Source organism: Ammodytes marinus (assembly GCF_949987685.1).
Source record: "Ammodytes marinus genome assembly, chromosome: 19".
Classification (NCBI taxonomy): domain Eukaryota; kingdom Metazoa; phylum Chordata; class Actinopteri; order Uranoscopiformes; family Ammodytidae; genus Ammodytes; species Ammodytes marinus.
The window spans coordinates 9,112,946-9,137,104 of NC_137223.1; the positions used below are offsets into that span (position 1 = coordinate 9,112,946).

A 24,159-nucleotide genomic window follows, 5' to 3' on the forward strand; every position below is an offset into this window, starting at 1 on the left:
GTGAGACATCATTTGTCATTTCACACAGAAGCTAATCAACTTTTAAAAGCATCTTAACCCTGTGAAACCCAAGCATTGATTTTGTTGATGTAGGATTTTTTTCTCCTTTTTAAAATTGTTTTAGCAAGCCTCTGATCAGGAAAATATATTTTAAAAAAAAAAATTATAATTCCTGAGGATTTTGTGAAAACGTTGCAAAATTGCAACAACGGGTCTTAGTGGTTACACATTTAGCCCATAAGAACCCGCACCCAGTTCTACTTATAGGAACAATATGAGGGATGGAACACAGACTAAGTAGACCACATAGAACACATTTCTGATGTTTTCTCATTTATTTTAATTTTTTTTGGAAATTTTAATTTTTTTTATCCAAAATATTATCCAAATTTTTTTTTTTTAACCCTAATATTACAATGTGTTGTCATTAATTTTTGTTTAGATTTGTTCAAATGTACTTTGAATTTAGCAAAAGAACATATATTAATTCAAAATAAATGAAACACTAAAATTAATTGATTAGCTTATTACCATTTTTGTTATTGTGACAAATACGTCACTCCAAATTTTTTTGACTATGTTGAGGCTCACGGCCCGATGTGACGTATACGTAATTCTGGGACATTCAAAGTGTGTGTGACCTGGATGTCACCGTGGGTCGTTATGGGTTAGGGTTAGGGTTGGGTTAGGGTTAGGGTTGGGGTTGGGGTTGGGGTTAGGGTTAGAGGGGTTAGGGTTAGGGTTAGGGTGGGGTTAGGGTTTGGGTTAAAAGGTTCCTTTGTTGGAATGTGGGTTAGGGTTAGAGGGTTAGGGTTAGGGGTAGGGTTGGGTTTAGGGTTAGGGGTAGGGTTAGGGTTAGGGGTTAGGGGTTGGGTTAGGGTTAGGGGTAGGGTTAGGGTTAGGGTTGGGGTTAGGGTTAGAGGGTTAGGGTTAGGGTTTAGGGGTTAGGGTTAGGGTTACCCTTTTTATCTTTTGCAGATCTCACACATGTATATACTGTAAATTATTATACTATAAAGCAACACTGGGATTCAATGGGAGTAATTTTTCAAAACAAAAGTTTTGTATTTGTGTTATAGTTTTAGGCTAAAGTTTAAGGTTATTTAGTTTTATATAAAACTAAATGACTTTAAACCTTAAACTTTAGTGAACTTTAGCTTAAAACACAAATAATACACAATTTACTCATGATAAGTGATTGGGCCTTTTGTTTGGAAAAATTACTCCCATTGAAGCCCAGTGTTGCGTTTTTGCAACATTAAAAGAAATCACTGAAAATCATGTAAATTTAACTTTTTTAGTTTGGTTATTGAAGTAATATGTTACAGAACAACTTTACAATACAAGAAAAAAATATTAAAGGTCAAGTACTTACTTGGAAAATTGTTAAAATTGATCCAACAGAGAGAGCTGGGAGCTCAGTGGGAGTCATCCATGTTGTTTGAATTTGAAATGTTGCTGTTCTTACAATATTAATATTTTCCCGCCGAAATTGGTGATTTGATACATTGTATAGTCTGGAGTGCTGGAATATGTAGTATTTGTGTACATTTAGTCCTGGAAAATGACTACAAAACAGCTTCCAATAGATGTTGCAAATTTACAACAGTGGGTCTCAGAGGGTTAAAACACGTTTCCTTTAGCTTGTATTCAATTCTAACCTTTTCACCGTTGCTTTATTTCCTTTCCCTTTTCTTCTTCTCATCAAGCACTATGTGACTTCTGTTGGAAATAAACTTGGTGGCCAAGATAGATTAATCACTTAAATAATCACATAAATAAGGCAAAGGACAATTTTTGGTACATCAACTGTACAAAACAGCCATATATTTGTTTTATTATTTCACAATGACACATTAGACAGGTACTGTAGATATATAGTATATCAAAAACACATCAGTTGACATGTCATATCTAAAATAAAAAAAACACTTGTTTATAATTTGCACATAGAGCTCAAGTCTTAAAAGACACAGAATAAAAGTGACAATACAAATGAAGGAACGCATCAAAAAACATTTCCCAGCACATAGTTCTATATTGCATACACATTAAATCGGGAGTGGAAATCTGAAACGCACCGATGGGTCACCTGCAAATGATATGTGTGGTGATGAGTGAAAAAAATTATCCTAACAGTTCAAAAGGCCACCAGATGGACTTCAATACAGCAAAAACAGTCAGCTGAGCTGCCCAGAGCAGAGGACAGAGAAGCTGTTAGGATGAGTCATCCCCTACACAGTAATGAGTTGTTTCAGGGGATGGGGGATACCAGCAGGTACTGGTAAGCAGCAAGTGGGGCTCATAAAAAGGTCGAACACCAGGTCTCAGTTTGGTCATGCAAACGTAGTGGAACGTCCTGAAAATATATATATAAAAAAAAATTCCCTCAACATGGATTGGTACCAAATGCCAAACGCATTCATGAGGATTTTTTAACTAATATCAACCGCTGTCCCCAGAAAGCTTTCCAGTGTGGTTTCATACAGAGAATAGGGTTTCATCGTTCATAATGGCATACAGCGCTCATTTCTTCACAACAGACCTGACCCTCTGGCTTGCAAGGCATCAAATTTGTGAATGGACATTTAATCAGCCATCGCTAGAAATCCATTTGCACTGTGTCTACTATACGCAGTGCTATACCACAGCAGTTGTTTCTTTGTATTTAAAAAGGCAAGGTGAGAGAGGTGGTGATACGGCTTCTGTATCCAACTAACAACTGCAAGTACAAGGCCAGCGATAAAAGTCTCTCGAGGAACAGAATCGTTATAAAACATCACATTTGAAAAACCACACTACAGCAGAGATGGTCCGTCAAAAAATCCACAACAGATAAGTTGCAAAAAAAAAAAAAAGTCTATATCATCCAAACTAAATATTACAAACAGCATCTAAAGAGAGGAATAGATTATTTCTAATAACTTAAAATACTTAAATTAGTATGCAATACAATACTCTTCCACTTGGGACCAGAGGATAAGAAAATAGATCTGCTCAAAGCCGAAGCAAAGAACAAAAAAAAGGTAGACTCTTTGCCGACCGGTCCGTAGGCTAATCCAAATAACCCAGTGATGTGTGCTCTGACTTGCATGTGTTGTGTCAGTCCTTTTGTAGGAGAGGACATCAAATCAGATCCCTTCAGTTCTGCAGTGAGAAGCTTTGGCACAGAAAAACCATGGGACGAGATTATGCATCACAACACGGTGCTAATGAGGGACACTCATGCAGGCCTCACTCCAGTCCTGGAGGAGATAAGGTCAGTGAACCCCAAACATGCATCGCCACCATACTGCCAGGGCAACAGACAACCAGAGAGGGCCCGAGCGCCAGAGAAGAGGCTGGCTAGAATGTGTGTGTGTGCGCGTATGGGGGCGGGCGCGCGTGTGTGTGTGTGTGTGTGTGTGTGTGTGTGTGTGTGTGTGTGTGTGTGTGTGTGTGTGTGTGTGTGTGTGTGTGTGTGTGTGTGTGTGTGTGTGTGTGTGTGTGTGTGTTGGGGGAAATAGGTACACAGAGGGATACAAATTCTAGAAAACGGCTCAAATGCATTTTTCAGCCTTAACGAGGGCAGGTGAAAGAGAATAAAAGGCTAAGGAAAATAATTTCCTTGTCTGGAAAAATATAACAGTGTCCATGACAATGATGATTTTAGCCTGATGTGGTGGTCTTCCAGCTTCTCCTCGGGTTCTCTTCTCTAACCCCTCCATCTCACAGAGACGACTCCACCTCTCTGGCGATGGGGACCTCCACCTCTGACTGAGGGAGCACCTGAACCTCAGCAGCAGCAGCAGGCTGCTCTGAAGCCTCCTCGATCACCTCCAGGGCCGAGGCGTCGCCCAAGCTTTTCTTATCAGAGCCTGTGCTCTGTTTGTCCGCCGTGCCGCAGCACAGCTTGGGCGCACACTGAGTCCGACAGGAGAGCTCGCACAGGGAGTCTCGAGACTCGGAGCTGAAGGTGACGAACTCGGGCTGGATGGTGGTGGCGTGGATGCCCTCGTCGTGGAAGAAGTCCTTGATGCGTTTGGCCACGTCCATGTACGAGGTGGGGTCGTGGCACTTGATGTGCGCCGTGGCGATGATGCGGCTGCCGGCCAGCTGCCAGATGTGCAGCTCGTGGATGGCCAGCACGCCGTCCAGACCCAGCAGCTGCTCGTTGAGCCGGTGCATGTTGATCTGCTTGGGCACGGTCTGCAGCAGGATGAGGGCAGACTCTTTGAGGAGAGGGTAGGTGGTGTACAGCAGGATGCCCACCATCGTGACGCAGAGAATGGGATCCAGGTAGAGAACCCAGCAAGGACCAGCACACTTCACGGGCAGCGAAGTAGGACCATCCAGCAGGTCTACCAGCGTGTGGTTGATATGCTGGTGGTCCGTGGTGTGGCTGTTGATACACGGATTCACACAGGCTTCGCCGGCTATGCAGGGCTGCCACACAAAGATGAATATTACAGCATTGACCACCACAATGACAGAGCCCAGGGCGTCACCCAGCACGTGTATGAAGACCCCACGCATGTTGAGCTGCGATGCAGAGTCCTGTTCATTGTCCATCTCCTCGTAGTGGCTGTTGCCATTCATTTGCACCTCTGTGCTGTCCTTTAGGATGATTTCTGAAGATAAAGACAAAGTTTTTTGTTGCATTTACAGGAACATAACTTGACAGTTTGATCATTAGCTGGACGTTCCCACTGAGATTCTAATACAGCATTCATAAGAAATATACAGACAGAACACGAGCTGTAACGAATATAAAATTGTTGCTTTAAGGAATTACGTTAAAAATTATATATATATAAAAACACTACCGCTACCGGGTGCAAGAATTTACATTTACTGAAAGTTGGAGCACCTTAAGGTCATTAAAGAGCAAACACAAAGCTGTAACTTATTATCCCACAGTAAGGAGAGTCCAAGAAGATGCTATCAGTGCAGTCAGTTGATCAATTGTTCAGTTACTTTTACTTAGTATTACCATGTAATCACCTGGTCAATGATCAAATTCCTTCGTGATTTTCTCTACTTATGACATCTATTGCAGTATGTCCGTCCTGGGAGAGGGATCCCTTACTCTGTCGACTCTCCCTGACATTTCTTAAAAAAAAATGTATTCCCGGTAAAGGGTTTTTACTGGGAGTTTTTTCTCAGCCGAGCTAAGGGTGTAAGGGCAGGGTGTCATATTGTATCATATATCATATGTATGAAATGTAAAGCCCACTGAGACAAATGTATTTGTGATTTTGGGCTATACAAATAAAACTGATTTGATTTGAGTTACATCACTTGGGGGTCAAAGCACATGTCCATTTAAAACTTGAAACAAAAGAGCCAGAAAGGCCTCCAATGTAAATCAGGTGACACGTGCTGAAGCTGCTCCATTCAAAGTGGAGTGGGGTGACACAACCAATAAAGACATTCGGTCCATTAACTTGACTCATAAGTGATCTTTGTTTTGGTAACAATGTTCCAGCTTTCACTGGGGTGGACAGTTCAGTCTTGTGACCCAAGTCTGTGCTCAAACAGCTCGGGGCTAGCACAAACAGGAGAAACATACTCGTAAACCCTGCTTCCAGCATGTGGGATTCTAAACCCTGCTAAACACTCTGCAGTAATTCACATCAAGTGGGTTTGATTGGTAATTGCAGGCAGCATACACAACTGGAACGGAAGGGGCACCTGAGCAGTTGGCTGCTCTCTACGATGGCAGGACCCCACCGGGTCATTCATCACCGACTAATGGTGTGGCTGTGGCTGTCGACTCGGCGCTTACACTGATGCATGACCCAGTCAGAGCACGAGGAGGAGGGGGTACAGGGGGAGAGGTGAAGCCTCCATTTATCCAAACTGGCAGGGCCTAATAGTGAGGAGGGGACGTGTTCTTCTGTATAGGTTTAACCCTTCAGTGTGGGAGGATTGGCACCCGCACAGAATGACCAGCAAGTTTTTTGGGTGGTGGTGGTGGTGGGGGGGGGGGGGGGTCATCCTAATGTTCCCAGATTTATATATGGCACCAAATGAGTTGTTTAATTAATTTCATATTTGGTTTTGTGGATTAAATACAGTTGTAAAGTTGTAAACAACACTGACTCTATTCATTTGTGATGTGTTAACTTTAACAGATTAAATCATCTCTATACCATTTGAAAGAAGGTTAATACAACATACATATATATATATATATATATATATATATATATATATATATATATATATATATATATATATATATATATATATATATATATATATAATTAAGTAGTACTTATTTTCAGTCCACCTACTTCTATGAAGTTAGCAACACGAATTTCCCTCCAGGCAAGTGGTGGACTAGTTTTTCCCAGACAAATAATCCCATTGAGCCTTGGAACATTGATACTTCCATGGTGTATGGCTTTATTGTCAAAAAGCAGACACCAAAGTCTTATCTGACCACAACTAACAGACATAGAGGATGATTTGTGTACTGTATGCTCTGAGCATACACATATGGCTAATGTTACAATTATGTTATTATTTTTGTATGAATCAGCAGAACAATACATGAGCGCTTCTGTGATTTAGATAGATTAGACAATGTTACGAGTGTGTTTGTTTTTTTAAAATGATGTTTCTTGGCTGCATCTGATGGCAGCTATAACATATCTATTCTTGTTTTACAAAACAAGAGACTGGAGGCTTTGCCCGTTAATGGCCACGATTCCAGGGATAGAATAACCCACAAACAAAGATCTGATGACAAACAGTTGTCCAAATGCCCACTGTCACAGAAACAGTAAGGATTAGTCACTCGGGCAGGATGTAGGCTACACTGACACTCTAGATATAATATGTACTGTTGTGTAATCTGGATGGCTAACAATGGAGATAAGGGCCAGGCCAGCACATGTTGTCAGATTAAACGTGGGACACAATGAGGCTGGGGTTTTGACACAGTGGCCTGTAACATACATTGAACTATGAGATTTCATCACTTTAGACAGAGGGGCAATTAGATTAAAACCAGATTGATATTAAAAAATAAAAAGAGAAGATACTCCGTCTTCCCATACTCACCATTTCTCAGTCTGCCTTCTCCCGGGCTGTTGTGATTTGCCACCAAGTTGTTCGTCTCCTCTCCTGAAGAAGACCCGTTCCCAGCATTCTGGCACTTCCCGGTTTTCCCCCTCTTGTTCTTGTTTCCATGAGAGTGACCACCGCCGCCGTGGGAGTGTCCGTGGCCTCCGCCGGCGTGTCCGTGGAACAAGCAGAGCCCGAGCAGGTTGACCAGCAGCCCCGCGGCGCCGACCCAGGCCACCATCTGCGGGTTTTCGATCTCTTGGGGCTCGGTGAAACGCTCCACCGCCTCCAGGATGATGGTGAAGCACAGCGCCGTGAGGAAGACGGCGTTGACCAGAGCGCCCATCACCTCCGCGCGGATCCATCCAAACGTATTTTTTTTGGTCGATTGGGTTTTCTCGGCGAAACGCACCGCCACCAGGGCCACCACCAACGCAATTACGTCCGACAGCATATGAAACGAGTCCGAGAGCATTGATAGAGATGAAGTCATCCGGCTGACCACCACCTCCACGATAAAAAACCCGAAAGTCAATGATAGCATGCAGAGCAGCCGGGCACGGTTAGGTTCACAAGCCATTTTTTCCCTCGCAGTCCTTCGTTGAGTAAAGCTTCGGGTTAACGTTTGAAAACGTTTCACGGCGTCTCCGTAGGAGCTCACTAGAACATCAGCTAGCTAGCTCTCCGGTACAACACAATTCAAAGCTAACGATTTACGCTAAGCTAGCTGGCTGCCCGAGACAATACGTTCAATGCTAACGGCGTCTTCATTCACTGTTATCCAGCAAACGGCAGCATCACTCGGTTAGGGCTGAAGTCACCCCAGATGTGAAACTCGTACGGTATACGAGTCTTGTTAACGAATGAACAAAACCGTGGTCCTGACCAGTATATTCCAGAAACGTTTGCCGACGAGCTCCGATTTGCAGACGGCTGAAACTTTGCACCCGAGCCGGGAAACTTTCCACACGGAACACGGCTCCATGCCGACACGATTCCTATTGGTGCAGAGGGCACAAGACGGAATCGGATTGGTCAGATATTGCAACTCTCGCAAGTAGGCGGTGCAGAAAAGCCCGACAACAGCGGTTGCTATGCACGCTAACTACAAACCGTAATCTCGCGGTGATGTCCTCAATCGATCTTACTAACAGGCTATAAAAACCCCTTTTTAAATTAAAGGTGCAGTGTGTAATATGACATTACCAAGAAAGTTCTAGAATGCAACACTCCCTGGGTAACCCCAACCATTTCGAATAATAACAGAAGCTACAGTGGCCTTCAAGGAGACAAGGACAAGAACAATTCTAAATGTTAAACAATGCACCACCTGATGACATTCCAACTATGACACTTTCAAGATGGCGGCACTAGGCCTTGGTCCAAAATATGCAGAAATATATGAGACCCTTTCTAGGGGTAAAAAAAATAATTAAAAAAATGTTTTTCAGCTATTGTGCACAAATTAAATGTACTTATGGATATTATAATTACTTTCTACAAAATCTGCTAGGAAATAAAACCCAAAATTCTACACACTGCAGGTTTAAATATAAAAAAACGACTATTTGAACAGAGAAACGATTATATTTACCGTATTCACTTTCTATTAACACACAGTTTGAGTGTATTTCTCATTACTGAATGTGAAATATAAACCAAACTTTTTATTTTTCATTGGAGGCTTATGATTGATAGAAACCAAAATATAATCTAATTGTCACTCTTTCAATAGGCTATTAATCAACAAATGACCTAGGTGTGAAGGCTGATTACAGTTGCCTGTGGGCCTATTCACTGGCAGGTCTTTCAATGCTGTGGCTGACCTTTTATGGGAAACTGATGACCCCTTGTGGGAGTTACCTGCTTTGTATCATTATAATGTAAATAAAAAAACATTTGAGTAATTGCTTTGATTGATACAACATAGGAAAAACTCCCCCCCTAGAACTTAAAATGACAAAACACCTCACGTTTTTAAAATCTTATTTATTGCTACAATTTGTAGTAATAACATAAAAAAAAAACTTACATTCACACACATACATGCATAGTTGAAATGTTCATTGCCATCACAGGTTCAGTAGTTTTTCTTCGTATATATATTATTACAATAACAATTGAACATAGAAGCTGCCCTTTTATGACTATTTTTAAGCAGGTTGTGAAAGAAGACAGACTTAGGTATTATTTAGCAAGAAGAAACAGTACATTTACAGCCAAGATAGCGGTCTGAAAAATTAGCACGTCAACACATAAAACTCTCAAACTAAACAAAATTCTGACACTTTAAAAGTTTGCAATAAAATACACTGGATTGAATCATGTGACTTCGCTACCGTCACGGCTACTGAATATACCACATAAATAAAGCTTAATTTACATCCACCTATGATGACTCCTAGCCCTTTGTGGTCAGCGGATGCCCAGTATCTGCCTGCTCTTGAACTGGCAGGTCTTCTCCACTTCGGTCAGAGTTTGAGCGCGCATATTGGCCACCTGAAGCCTCCTCAGAATCAGATCCTTGGGCGCTGCACTCTCACGAACAGTGGGTCGCTGATTCTCTTTGCTCTCGCCAGCAAAGTGGACCTTCCTCTTGCCGGGGGAGAGGTTCTCCACATCTATGACCAAACAGTGAGAGGACGCCGATTAACAACAACTAAGCTGGGTATCATCAGACAGCCCCTTGTACATTCTTTCAAACCCAACATCACAGCTACGTTTCAGACTGTCGGATGTGTTAATTGACCAGATTTTTTAGTTGTTGTTGTGTGTGTGTGTGTGTGTGTGTGTGTGTGTGTGAACCGTGAATGCAGGTTTATTTAAATGTATTCTTTATGGGTGTATAAAAACAGTATTTACATGATTTAAAAAGTAATAATAATATAATAAGAAAAAATAGAGTAAAAGTATTAAATAACATAAATAATAAATAAGTCATTCACATTTCAAACACAAGCATAAATACATTATTGCTCAGTTATTGTCTGCGTTCAGTAACTCCAGAGGTCTTCTTCCAGTTCCCATACCTATGTCTTTGCCATAGAACGGTGACAGGTCCCTCGGTTGCTGAACACAGTTGTGATTCTTCAGTAAATTCTCTGCTCTGTAACAGTAGATTAGGATCAACACTTAGTACCAATCGGTTGATAAGACTGGCAAATATGGACATTGTAGAACGAGAGAAAAGGTGAAGAGACGAAAGTATTGTTGGATTTCTAGGTTAGTTTTACCTTGCGAGCTTCTCCTTTGACAGTCGCTCTCGAACACAAAGCTCCTGCTCTCTTTCTGCAATGAAGAGGAAAACCAACTTTATTTGTGTGGCTGTAGATGTGAAAGAAACTGAGTGTACTGTCTGTAAACATTTGGCTGCGACACTTCAGACAAAAGCAGCACGAATAAACCTGTACCAGTTTAACAAGTTTACCTGCAGAGAATGTTGAGATCTTGTGCAAGAGGAGTTTAGAATAAAGCTCAAAGTTACGCAACTCGAGATACAGATTCCCCTGTCACTTTAGAAAGAAACCAACGCAATACTTCACACCTGAAGGATGACTCTCCAAAAATTAAAACATATTTAGAATTATAATTAGCAGCTGTTTTTTTCTTCTTCATCATGAGTGAGTTCTCCCCTGTTGGTTAAAGGTGGAGACGGCGATTCTAGACAATGCGTGTTGTCAAAGTCAAGTTGTCAGAATCAGTGAGTATCTCTTCATGATCTGCTACCTGTCTGTACTTGTGTGTGCTAAGAAAATCCAGCGTTAATACACAGCCTAAGCTATTTAAACCGACATGTTGCTAGCAACAGTGGGCTTCTCTGTTTACAGCACACACACAGTACGGACAGATAGCAGATCGTGGGGAGATTTTCAGTAATTTTGACAACATTTATTTTGACAACACAGCATTCTCCAGAATCACTGACTCCACCTTTAAAGCCCACTTTAGTCAGTAGTGACCACACTGCCTCATGGCCAGGCCACAGTGTGATGTTAACCTCACCAAACGTGGGTCACAAAGGAGAGTAGAAAATAAATGCCTTACGTTCCAGTCTTTCCTCGCGTTCCTTTAGTGCCCTTTCTCTTTCCCTCAGTGCTTGTTCCCTGAGCCTGAGCTCTGCAGCAGAGGCGGCTGTGGGTTCAGCCGGCTTGTGAAGGGGACAGTCTGAGTCCTCTGACCTCCGCCTGAGTCGCGCCTGTGTCCTCTTCAGCTCCTCGGCCACAGCGTCTGCCAACAGGCTGCTCTGGACGATGGACTCCACAGAAGGCCTCAGATAATCCTGGTAACAAACAAACAGAATAGTGCACTCATTTACACCAAAAACACACAAACTGACTAACTGGTAGCATTTATCATTTTTTTGCCTCGCTCTCCGGTCGGTCCCAAAAAGCACCCAGGAGCGTTTAGTGAATGTTGTAAAGTTAATCTTTTGACTGGCTCCCCTTGACTACCAGTGTTTGAATTAAGCTAACCTCGATGAGCGACCTATGCCCATGTCTTCAACAAAAATGGAAGCAAAGTTACAACATCATAGAATGGTCAAACAAATCATTTACCTTCAAGTTGAGCATTTTGCTGATTAAAGTGTTTAGTTCCTCAGAGTATCGGTACGGGATTCTCCTGTACTTGCCATCTCTGATCTTCTCAGCCAGCTCTTTTTGATTGTAAGCAGTAAACGGAGGGCTAAACAGGTGAAATTTAGGGAAAATGTCAAATTTCTTTCCACCATTCGCAGCTGCTAGGGAATTCAGGTCAAGCAGAGGAGCTAGAGAAACTTACGATAATGCACAGAGTTCATACAGCAAACATCCCAGTGACCAGATATCTGACTTCTCGTTGTATGACATCCGGTTGATTTGTTCCTGAAGAAAAAAAATGTAGACATACAGTATAGTGGCACATGTGGCTAGTCAATACAATCAGGAGGGCCAGAGAGACGGTCAAAATGTGAAGATAAATGCCCCAAATATTCCCTTAAAAACAGCACAGCAGCATCAAACAACTCACTGGAGACATGTAGTAAGGTGTCCCGACAAATGTCTTTGCAAAACTGGTGTCATGGTTCAGGATCCTGGCCAGGCCAAAGTCTCCCAGCTTTACATTCTGTTTAATGTCGAGGAAGATGTTGGCTGGTTTCAGGTCTCGATGGAGAACCGTGGCCCTGCCGTCACTGCGTCTGTGGCACTCCTTCAGGGCTAATGCCAGCTGTGCCACGACTCTATGGATGAACTGCTCCTCCAGGTAACGCCTGCCATGGGGGAAAACAAACACACACACCCACATTCTTGTTTCTGCAGATACTTCAGGAAGGATACGACACAGGTGTTGAGTTGAAATACACATAAGTCACTAAAAAAGGATGGCACAGTTACCTTTCCTTGATGCATCGGTTGATGAGACTGGACAGGTCCCCCCCCTCGCAGTGCTCCATGACGATGTAGAGCGTGGTGTTGGTCCTGTCAATGATGCGGTCGTAGTACCTCACTATGTTGGGGTGCTTGAGCTCCCTAAGGAGGTTCACCTCCGACACCAGCATCTGTTTTTCACTCTCCGCCATGGTGCCGTAGTCCAGCTCCTTCCACACGAGGATCTACAAAACAAAAAGTTGAATTAACCAGGAAAGAGATACACATTTACAACATCCATCTATGATGCCTTTCTGCGGGATAAAATATTGTGTAATAGAAGCACAAGAAGCGTAATAAAACAAGATACAAAAGGTTGCTAACTGCAGCGAACATTGTCTACACAGCACACAAAGTATAAGGCTGTAGCTGACTGTAAAACCCCTGACAATACTGAATTCAGCAATTCAGCAATAGTGTTTTATTTAGTAAGTGATGGGGAGATTGGGTTACTTATTATTTCAAAAGTTACTTAGTATCACTTTAAACATATTGCAACTACAGGTTTTACTAGGTATACACAGAAGTAACAAATTATAATTTCACAGAGCCAAAAGTTCACAGGAACAAATAGCTTGTTTAATCCAATCAACAAAGATACTCAGTTTACAAAGTTAAAACAGGAAAAAGGCCATACACACATACACTAGAGAGGCAGGACCCAGATCATTTTGCTTTCATAATGGTTATTAAAATAGTTTACGATTTAGTTTATGTCAATTACATTAAATTAAGAAGGCTTATTTGAATATCCAAATGGAAAGAAGTCTCTAATGATCTTCATATGGTAACTAGCTGCATGTACACCTGTGCTTTCCCAGCTGACAAATATGTTCCACTTTTGTTTTGTTATTTGATTAAAAGATAAATAGACAGATAGTTGTATAGATGGTACTTTATTACTTTTTATTCCCAAAAGTGTAATGTAAGTGTTGCAGCAGTAATTCACATAAATACCAAAAGAACACACATCACTTAAAATTCACTCAAACTTATTCAACCATAACCATATTTGATTACCTTCTGGATGCTCCTTTTATCAGTGGACTATTTGTCTATCTACTGGCTTTAAGTGCCAATCATTTGTCCCTAAGAGACTTTGCTCAATGCATTTTGTTTTCGTTTTTTGCTAAAATTAATAATAAAATGTTTTGAACATTAACACAAGTTTTACATTTCTCAGTTTAAGCCCCTCATTTCTAAAGCACCACACATCCTGTTATACAATCTCTGATATTTACGCTCGGTAGTCAGTAAGGTTTATTATAGAGTAACTACCTCCGGACAGGTAACCGTTACCTACAGGTAAGCTGTGCTTTCGTTTGGTCGGTTACTCACTTTTCCGTCAGGTTTCCGTCTTATTTTCTGGCATTTTCCATACGAACCTGAGCCTATAGTGTACAACACCTCGTAGTCCTCAACTCGGGACGGCATCTTATTTTTAACCGAATCCAACGTTAAAAGTTACCCGTCCTAACGTTAGCTACAAGCTAAACAACTGTTAAGGTCACGATATACTCGGCTGTAGTTAAGACATAAACGAGCGACTATCGAGTGCTGGGTATGTCTTTGTTACTCATAAAGTTGCTCAGTTAAACCAAAATGTTTGGTTTTCGGTTCATTCGTTCATGTGTGTTGTTATCGTTGTGCAGCTAACAAAACAGGAAGCGCTTGCCGTCGGTTTTTTAAATTGGTGCCCAAATCCTCGATTGGGATTGGTGTGCTCGCTCCGTGCGCCGGCCCCTGATTGGTCAACGCGAAGATACAAGTTGCAGGGTTGCTAAGAGCCTAAAACCCGCGAGAGTAGAGCGGGAAGGTGCCACGTGGTCGATTCTCCACAGGATGGCGCCAAAAACACCCAGTCAGTTTAAAACCCAGGTTTGATTAAAATTGTACGGGAGATCTTCCAAATTAACTTCAATATATTTCGAAATGTCTCGCAAGAGTACAATCTGATTTATTTTAATACATATGTTCATATTTACACCTGGCTGTTTATTTAATGTGTATACCTGCATCATATGCCTAAACATCTCTAGCCTAGCCATTAGATAAAAATAGCCTAGGCCTACCCATATATATTTATACTTTTCCACATTCTACCCCATGTACAATATTCTATTATATTTATTATTTATTTAATTCCACATTCTATTTATAATTTATAGCATATAGCTTATATAACCTACCTTACCTTTATTTTCTTGCATTGTGGCTTTGCACTAGTTCTGTGTTTACATAGGTCTTAGATGACTCTCTTCACCTGTGTGTTTGTCTTGGGAACCCAGTAAAAGCATGAGCATGTTAAATTATGTGAACATCTTTACAAGTGCTGGAAATACGAACTGATGCAGAGATTGCAGGCCTAAGCTTATTTTTTTTATTCTGTCTGCAGTCTGTTACACAATGGTGCATATATAGGTCAGAGGTCATTTAAAGATATTTTTTGACATTTTTATGCTTTATTGATAGTGTAGAGACATAGTTGAAATGGCATGCAGAGAACAACCGCGGGCTGGAATCGAACCCGGGTCCGCTGCTGGCCGAGGCCCATGGGGGGGACGCCCTACCAACTGAGCTAAGGGCGCCCCCGGTCAGAGGTCATTTGATTTGACCAGCAAGACGACATGAAGAGCAACACGCAGCGACCCCTCTCTCTGCACATACTTCTGGGTATAGCTTAGCCTACTGTCAGTCATTATTAGAAACAGTCAGCTATGAATGAATTGAAGAAATGTGCCAGGCAGCCCTACCCAAACATTACAGGCATTGTTAGATATTAAAAGAGGCCTCGTCTTTTAAATGTTACGTATATTTATACACACACATTACATACCACCTGTTCATTATGTTTATGTAAGCTACATTTGTTCATATATGTTTATATCGCCAGTTCATACCTCCCCAAAATAGCCTGCAAAGTATGTTCTAACTTTATCTTACCTTCTATTTTACTTGATATTTATATTATTTTTGTTGCAAGATTATGTATCTTCACTTCTGTCTTTTTTCTGTCTTAGATTCTCGTGTGTGTTCTTACTTTTTTTGTTGATTGCATTTTTAGAGGGAGCCAGATATTTTACCTGCCAAAGAAAGACTGCATATTTATTTGTTGTATACATATGATAAATAAAACAAACTTCAACTTTAAGATTCAAGTTCTGTGAACACACAGATTTCCATTACAGGAACAACTTTTTTCTCCTCTATACTACTGTAATGTAATCTCTGGGGTATTAACCTTTTGATGGTTTTGCATTGCATTTGAAACAAACTGAGATCAAACTGACCCGATCTGATTATTCACTGTAGTCATATATTTTATCACATTACTGATTCCCCGACACACATTTAAAAGGACTAAAGCAGCTAGTATTATTTTCAATGTGCATAATCAAAGCAAGACAGGAATGTTTGCTACATATGACAGATCAAAGACTTCCCTCATTACGAGTACATGTTGATGTGGGATCCCCAGCCTGTGATAACAGCCCCTCTCACTTGGGGCAGTAACACAGTAACAGTTGTGCTCAAAATACCATTCTGGCCCTGCCCACTCTGTGCTGCCAGTACCACACACCGACACCACCAAGAGAGCGAGCGAGCGCCAGAGCCCGTCTGTCAGTCTGCCTCTGCAAAGGTCACTCCTACTAAAGAGCTGGAGGAGATTGGACATGAGCCAGATACAGTCACAGAGAGAGAGAGAGTGTGTGTGTGTGTGTGTGTGTGTGTGTGTGTGTGTGTGGGGGGGTGCAGAATGGAAAACTGACAGCTAAAGAACAACAGAGACAGGGTTGCCGTGACGTCATGCCGTTAAAGGCCAAGAGTTGAGAGGGAGCAATGGCGAGGACGGACTAGGCCTACGTCCCACACTAACCTCCTTGCCTCCGCTGCCATGGCTGCAGGGCTCGTGTTTACAGGAGGGTTATGATGCGCACCTGACCTCTAACCCCTTTGTCTGAGTCAAACGTAACCCTAAAGGTGACTGAGGTCATCTTTATGCTTTAATTTTTTTTTAACTTAGAATATGTCTTAATGAATAATAACGGAATGCATTTGGATAATAACAGGAATATTAACGGGAGGCTACAGCTATATAATAGGACAGTTAGCTTAGCCTTAGCTAAGCATAAGGACTAGAGAAATGGGGAACCTGCACTTCTCAAGCTCACTTGTGAACACTATTATAATATGTTTCATCAGTACAAAAAAATAGTGTTATAACAATAATCAGGCCAATATTCATCTTTGTCACATACATACACTCAGGGGTTATTAAAGAATTGTGACCAAGGTATGTGCATAGTGGGGTATTTTATACAGGCAACATTGTATTTTTAATAATTGGGATAAACTGATCCTTTAACCCACCTCCCTGCTAATTTCACTTTATTAAAGTAGGCCCTGTTTAAAGCTATAGTGCGTAACATGTTGCCCCCATTAGTAATTCTGAGTAATTACAACAACACTGTTGGCGCATCTACAGTACAAGAGGTAGGCCTAAGCCTTTGGTGATCGCGCATGTATTTTTTATTCTTCTGCTGTAGGCCTAAATCCAGGTTTCTTAGCAGTAGAATCAACAACTGAAACAATTTGTGGGTGCTTCTTGAGCTCAGTGTCGGGTGGCGACACCAGTTTGTAGACACTGCCATACTGAGAAATACAGAGAGTTTTGGGTGAGCTGATTCATTTATATGATAAAAGTTATGCATTATAGCTTTTAACATAGTATTTAATAAAAGCATGCATTTCTTCACTGCTGCACTTCTAATCTCCAGTGTCAACACAAGTATTTTTACATGGGGGAAATGGAATCCTATACGACCTGCTGTCGGTGTTGTCATGTTACAGCAGGAGTAGCCAGAGATACTGTGTGATGCCCTGTGGTTGCTGCGGTGACATTCAGCCCGGGCCCCACCTCTCCTCTCCACAGCTGGGTGTTTTAGTGTTTGCTGACTCAAGGGACGCCACCACCACCACGTGGCATTCACGAGGAGGGAGGCAGGCATCAAAGTGTGACATTGAGGGGGGAGGGAGCAGTTCCCTGTGAAATGGGCTAGTTCATTGCAGGTGTCCCAGGTGAGGAGGAACACTAGTGCTTCTGCAGAGGATGCAAAGGTTTCCTCTGGTGGCTGTGTAATGTGGTTGACCTTGGGAAGAGGTGATCGAGTATGGGATACTCCGTCTGGGCACCGTGCTGAGTCACAGACACCCCTGCTGGCTCTTAAATTCTAGCCCCCTCTCAGTGTGTTGGTGAAGATTCGTGCATATTTAATCCCATTTTCCAGCTCACTTCCCACTGTTTTCACCCTGGGCTCCCATTGGCGGCCTGAAGCATGTGGCTGTCCCTCAGACCTGACCCTCCACGTATCACTCCAGCTGCTTTTGGGAATGTAGGCTAGATGATGGCACGCCTCACAGCTGGGTTTCCATTCATCCTGTGAATTCCACGATTTTAAGGCAGACTGGCAAGTCAGAAAGAAAGATATTAGGAATGATTTCAAAGCGGCAGATCCACAGTAGTTGATATGATGTATACAGTATAATGTGACCATCGTTCAACTTCAAGTCAGAGATAATTAGATTGTAAGTGCTGTCAGAGGACGACTAAATGTGTTTAGTTAAGTACTGTACAGTATAGTACTTGAATGAACACATGTATAAAATTCTGATCGGCCAAAATTGGTATCGACAGGTTAAGACTCTTTGTCTCAATTGCAATCCGTGCACCCCTTTAATTTTTCTATATTTATTACTGCACACTAGGATATAATATTGATTGAGAATCTGACAAGAGACCATCCTAGGTAATGGAATGCATTATTTAGTAAATCTGTTCTTCTGGTAATTTGCCATAATCGTATTTAGAGAAAAATATGATTTTTAGGCCTTGATTATTGACTGATAATTTCTTTAAGATTGAGGTTATGACATATATATAGCTATATTAATTTTCTCAAATTAATGCACCAGTGATGAAAGGACTTCAAGTACATTTATCTAATATTGTATTTTTAAACAATGTAAAGTACAGTAATAGTGTGGAGTCCCTCCCAGGGAAAGCAGATCTCTGCAGTACACACCCACATCATTCACATGGCTGAAATCAGACCTCTGAAATAGAAACCAGTGACGTTCAGCAGCTTGTGAAGGACACCACAGTTAAACACCGAACAGTGACCTGAGCAAACACAGGTCTCGGTTCCATTCTCAGCCCGGAACTGAACGAAGACAAGATGTGACTTATATATTAACAACATAGAATCGTACTTTAAAAAAAGTAATTTAAATATTTAACAATTATGCTTTTCTCTCACAAAATTGTTTTGCAAACTGTTGAATAATAAAAAAAAATAAAAAATCATAGGGAATCAAGTTGTTTTTGTTTCTACGCAAGTTAGCTTTAGCCAGGCTCCATAGTTGACTATGAATGAATAAATATGGTATCCTGTTAATCCTAACCCTACATGTTTACAAGTGTGATGTCACACTAGTAAAATGTAGGGTTAGACAGTGAGACCATAAAACACTTTTTCTGCCTTTTCTCAGGCTAGGATGAACCGATTTAATTTTTTTTTGCAAATATATACACTACATATAGGATCTCAGATTCACCTTCATATTCCCACCGGTGAAGTAGGTCTTTAATATTGTTCATACATTTTACATACAGTCAAAACCGAAATTATTCATACCCCTGACACAGTTGTACTTAAAGTTACTTTTATGAAACCAGCAAGCTGTTTCTTGATTGGAAATGACACAGGCTTCTCATAAAAGATAATAAGACGATGTACAAGAGGCATCATTGTGAAAATAAAAAATGATTCACCCTTCTCAATAATCAAAAGATAAAGGCTTTATTTGCTATTAAAGCTATCAAATGCTTCCTATAATTGCTGACCAGCTTTTTGTATGTCTCCACTGGTATTTTTGCCCATTCATCTTTGTCAATGAGCTCCAACTCTTTCAGGTTGGGGGGTCTTCTTGCCATCACCCTGAACTTTAGCTCCCTCCACAGATTCTCAATTGGATTCAAGTCAGGATTCTGGCTTGGCCACTGTAAAACATTCATGTGTTTGTCCGCTAACCATTTCTTCACCATTTTTGCAGTGTGTTTTGGGTCGTTGTCCTGCTGAAATGTCCAATCGTGCCCAAGGCCAAGTTTCTCTGCAGACTGCCTGATGTTGTTGTCGAGAATCTTGATGTATTGCTCTTTTTTCATGATGCCGTTTACTGTGATTAGGTTCCCTGGTCCATTGGCTGAAAAAAAACCCCAAAGCATTAGGTTCGCACCACCATGTTTGACAGTGGGTATGGTGTTCTTACTGTTAGGGATGAAGGCCTCTCCTTTTTCATGCCAAATGAAGGATACATCATTGTGGCCAAACAATTCAATTTAGTTTCATCTGACCATAAAACAGAAGACCAGAAGTCTTCTTCTTTGTCCAGATGAGCATTTGCAAAGTCCAGGCAGGCTTTTGTGTGCCTTATGTGGCATCCTCCTTGTTCTGCGTCCAAGGAACCCAGCAGTGTGCAGTATCCGTTGGATTGTCTGCCATGAAACTTTGCCTCCAGCAGAGCCAAGATTAACCAGGATGGCCTTGGTGGTGATGCTAGGATTATTTTTCACCTCTCTCACTATCCTCCTGGCCAGTACAGGTGTAACTTTTGGCTTCCGACCAAGTCTTCATAGGTTTCCTACCATGCGGAACTTCTTGTATTTTTTTTAATAATGCGACAACGACCCAAAACACAGCAAAAGTGGTGAAGAAATGGTTAGCGGACAAACACATTAACGGTTTGCAGTGGCCCAGCCAGAGTCCTGACTTGAATTCAATTGAGTATCTGTGGAGGGAGCTAAAGATCAGGGTGATGGCAGTGAGACCCTCCAAACTGAAAGAGTTGGAGCTCATTGCTAAAGATGAATGGTCAAAAATACTAGTGGAGACATACAAAAAGCTGGTCAGCAATTATAGGAAGCGGTTGATAGCTGTAATAGCGAATAAAGCCCTGTTCTTTTGATTATTGAGAAGGGTGAATAATTTTGGACATGCCACTTTTTGTTCAAATGTAAATAAAAGCTGAAAAATATTTTTTTTCCACAATGATGCCTCTTGTACATCGTCTTATTAGCTTTTATGAGAAGCCTGTGTCATTTCCAATCAAGGAAAAGCTTGCTGGTTTCATAAAAGTAACTTTAAGTAAAAATTTGCCAGGGAAGGGGGCGCCCATAGATCAGTTGGTAGGGCGTCCCCCCCCCATGGGCCTCGGCCAGCAGCGGACCCGGGTTCGATTCCATGTCGAACCCGGGTCCTCTGCATGTCACTCCCCTCTCTGCCCCATTTCAACTCTGTCTCTACACTATCAATAAAGCATAAAAATGCCCAAAGAATATATTCAAAAATAAAATTAAAAATGTTTTGCCAGGGATATGAATAATTTAGGTTTTGACTGTATGTATTTTTAGTTCTCCCACACAAGCTATATATTTTGAATTTCAAATTGACCAATGTATCGATCATAAATGAAAATCCGATATTAGAGGAGCGGATACTTGGCTGACGTGTCTATCCAGCAGCAAAAGAAAACTGTTACATGTCAAGGTTTAATATTATACAACTATTTAAGTTTTATGCATGACACTTGTCAAAAGAAAAGCATTACACTGTTAGGATCTTTTTGATGTTTTATTCCAGCACAAGTCATTTGTGTTGTAAAATAGCTGTGTAGCTAGGAATTAAAGGAGAAGTACAAAATGGAAAATTACAGACAGTTCTAGTATAATTTGTTTAAATTCCTATTGTGTTTATTTCCTAAAACCACATCTAGGAACACATATATTTCCCTGCCTTCTTTGGAAACATGGTCAGAAAAAAAGAAGAATATGAAACTTAATTTCAAGTCACTCTCACGATGGAGGGGAATCTGGAAGGGCCGCTGGATGAATCACATTTACAGCCTTATTTGAAATGACTTTACCTACCCAGTCGGGTAGCCTTTTTTTTTGTATTTCACACACGGTTTTCTGCATTGTTTTTTTTAACAATGATAATTGCTGCTCCTCTATCATTTTCCTAATTAAAGCAGGATAAGCATATTACATATATTAAACCTCAAAACCACAGCACAAGTACATTCAAGAAAGAGAACAGCTGCATCATTGCAGGGCCCTGCCAGAGTTTCCCTCGTAAGTGAAGAGTGACCCCTTCATCAGGGGCCCACACCGTGAAACCGTCTTTAAAACAAACACCCCAAATGTTTGTCAAGTGGGAGTGCGAGGGAACAGTATTATTTGGGACCGCGGTTCACCTGGACATCAGGTAAGGCTAGATGGTCAAGGTTTTCCACTAAATCCCTATCATTAAAAATGTACAATGGTACAAGTTTGAAACTGGGCCTGTGTGTTGCTGGGCGCACACAGACGTACAGTAGCTCTGAAGCACACAAAAACTTCCTGTTCAGGAACTAAAAAAAATAATAATTAAAAAAATACAGGGTAACACTGAGAAGTGAAGGGGAAAATTCTTGCGTTCGACGTCGTCTTTCTTTTTTTAAATAAAATAAAAAACATTCATGATATTTTAAACTAAAATTCTCTTAAATTAGCACGGACCAAAAAGAGAAAAAAAACGCTTCAGTCACTTCCAACGATGAAAAAGCCTCAGCGTTGTTATGTACAAGATTTAAACATACAATGACATGAGGACCACAGTTCATGTAATTTAAAATGAAATAAAATTTGACCACTCGTGGTGAAACTGCCGCCACACTCTGACATCACAGAGCAACACGACATGAATCATATATATCAAAAAATTTGGGGGAGACAACCACACACACTCACTTAGGCAGGTTATGCTGTAAATTTACAGTAATGACACCTATAGTTCTATAAGCCAAAATCTCTATTTTCGATTGCTGCACATTAGGGTAACTTTCTATAAAAAAATCTTTATTTTTTTTCCCCCTTCGTGTCATCTTCCCCCAACTCCGACGACACTAAGCATATGGCTTAAATATTTGTAAAACTATGTAGTCCAATGGGGGAACGGGTCTCTGCCTTCTCAGGCTGGCTAGCTGAGACCATCCTTCGAGACTACTCTGCTGTGTGTAGCTGCACATGGCTATGTGTGCACATTGTTTCTGTAAGTGTCTGTGTGTATGCGTGTCGGAGAGCAAAAAGGGGAATCCACAAAGAGAGGAACTTTTCAGGTGATCAGAATGCATTTCTTGCCCTGCGTGCCACCCGTTTTCTCTTTTTTTTCTCCTTTTCTAAAAATGAGCACTACAGCACAGTCTCTTTTACCTCCCTTTTAATGTCTGAAAACAAACGATTCCTCGATCAAGCGCTGCATCATAGCCACCATCCCTTTAGGCTTTCAGCAGGGCCGCCAGTGTAAACATGATCCCCCTTTCTCAGCGAGCTCAGAATACTGCCTCCACAGACAAGCGGAAACAGGAGGTTAAGGGGGGAAGAAGTCAACAAAAAGTCATCAACAACAAATACAATGGCCGTTGTTGTGGAGATATGCGGGTAAATGGGAGGAAAACATAAAAGAAATTAAAAACATCGACAGCTACCACTCAGGAATATTTCCTGGGACAGGGAGCGGTTAGGGCAGTATGGATCCTTAGTGCAATGAAGGCCAGGAGCGGCCTGGCTGCGCAGCCTCAACGTTCATACAGCCGCTCGCTCTGGAAGGTGTGGCCCGGCCCGGCTAGTCGGCGGGCTGATAGAGAGAGGTCCATTGGGGCGTCATCAACTCTCGCCAGGAAGAAGAACAAGGGCAGACAATATGTTTCCAGTCACAGGTATCCACTCAAACATACTCACACACACGTACTTTACACTCTGTAAAACTACTACGGCTGAAGCCCAGGAGGGGAAGGGAAGAGAGCGAGTCCAGTCCAGAGCGTCTTCTGGAGGAATCCTGAGCCTCATTTTGTCAACTTTGAATAAAAAGTCATGTACGTGTGAGCGTCTACGTGTATGAGGAAGTGTAAACATCGAAATGTGAGTCGTGACGAGTGCGAGAGATTATTCTGTTGGCCGTTTCGAGCGAGTTGTGTGGTGTTGTGGGGTTGTGTTCAAGTTAACTGTGCCTGTGACCAGTTTCATATTGTATGTTTTCTTTTTTTGTACTATGTGTGTTTGTGTACTCGTCTTCCTATTGTTTTTTGTATTTTTGTTTTTTTTTGTTTCCTGTTAAAAGTCTCTCCATTGTTGTAAATGTACATTCATCCATCGTGAGGGGGCAAGTACGACGCTGGGCAACACACCAACTGATCCTGAGGCTTTTCCAGTGGTCCGATTAAAAGACTCTCGCCTCATCAGCGCATTCAAAATAAACAACAGTAGAGGTACTGAAGGACGCTGTACCATACGTAGCCGGAGCCGAACGCAAACACCTGGATCAAACAGAGCCGCACTGGGTCCAGGATCATCTGCCGGGAAACGGCCTCCTTCTGCCCTTCTTCAGGGGGGAATGATCCTGGTGAGGGAGATACAAACGCAGACCAATCAGGAGCGTGCTCTCATGTACTTGAGATTTCTAATACCGAATGGGAAATCAAATTGCTGGCTTTTTCTAAGGAATGAGTTTATACTTGTGAGTTGTTTTTAATTTGTAATTACCATGAAATTAACATGCATTTTGTTAAATTTTTTATGCTTAGGTTAGTACGTTTTTCTTTGTTC

General features: G+C 41.5%; 3 protein-coding genes across 3 annotated transcripts in view; all 3 read right to left on the bottom strand.

The window, feature by feature from the left end:
* Positions 1-1,834: 1,834 nt before the first annotated feature.
* slc30a1a (solute carrier family 30 member 1a) lies at positions 1,835-7,986 on the bottom strand. Its single transcript, XM_080047850.1, has 2 exons — positions 7,051-7,986; positions 1,835-4,610 (listed from the first exon to the last, which is right to left on the bottom strand). The coding sequence occupies exons 1-2, from the start codon at positions 7,631-7,633 to the stop codon at positions 3,709-3,711; spliced, it is 1,485 nt and encodes a 494-aa protein (XP_079903976.1). The 5' UTR covers positions 7,634-7,986; the 3' UTR covers positions 1,835-3,708.
* A 1,148-nt stretch (positions 7,987-9,134) lies between these two features.
* Positions 9,135-13,892, bottom strand: nek2 (NIMA-related kinase 2; the record flags this gene model as incomplete). The annotated part of the gene is made up of 9 exons (XM_080048101.1): positions 9,135-9,674; positions 10,083-10,159; positions 10,287-10,341; positions 11,098-11,332; positions 11,610-11,736; positions 11,833-11,915; positions 12,061-12,301; positions 12,426-12,643; positions 13,797-13,892. 9 exons carry the CDS (start codon positions 13,890-13,892, stop codon positions 9,469-9,471), a joined length of 1,338 nt encoding a protein of 445 aa, XP_079904227.1. The 3' UTR covers positions 9,135-9,468.
* A 7,283-nt stretch (positions 13,893-21,175) lies between these two features.
* Positions 21,176-24,159, bottom strand: part of lpgat1 (lysophosphatidylglycerol acyltransferase 1) — a 52,065-nt gene continuing 49,081 nt past the window's right edge. The window contains exon 8 of the mRNA XM_080048090.1: positions 21,176-23,953. Within this exon, the coding sequence (XP_079904216.1) occupies positions 23,802-23,953 (152 nt within the window). The 3' untranslated portion in view covers positions 21,176-23,801. The remainder of the gene's footprint in view (positions 23,954-24,159) is intronic.

Coding starts and splice junctions, on each gene's coding strand:
- slc30a1a (XM_080047850.1), bottom strand. CDS start 7,633: ATGGCTTGTGAACCTAACCGTGCCCGGCTGCTCTGCATGCTATCATTG. Junction 4,611..7,050: donor AGAAGGCAGACTGAGAAATG/GTGAGTATGGGA, acceptor CTTTATCTTCAG/AAATCATCCTAAAGGACAGC.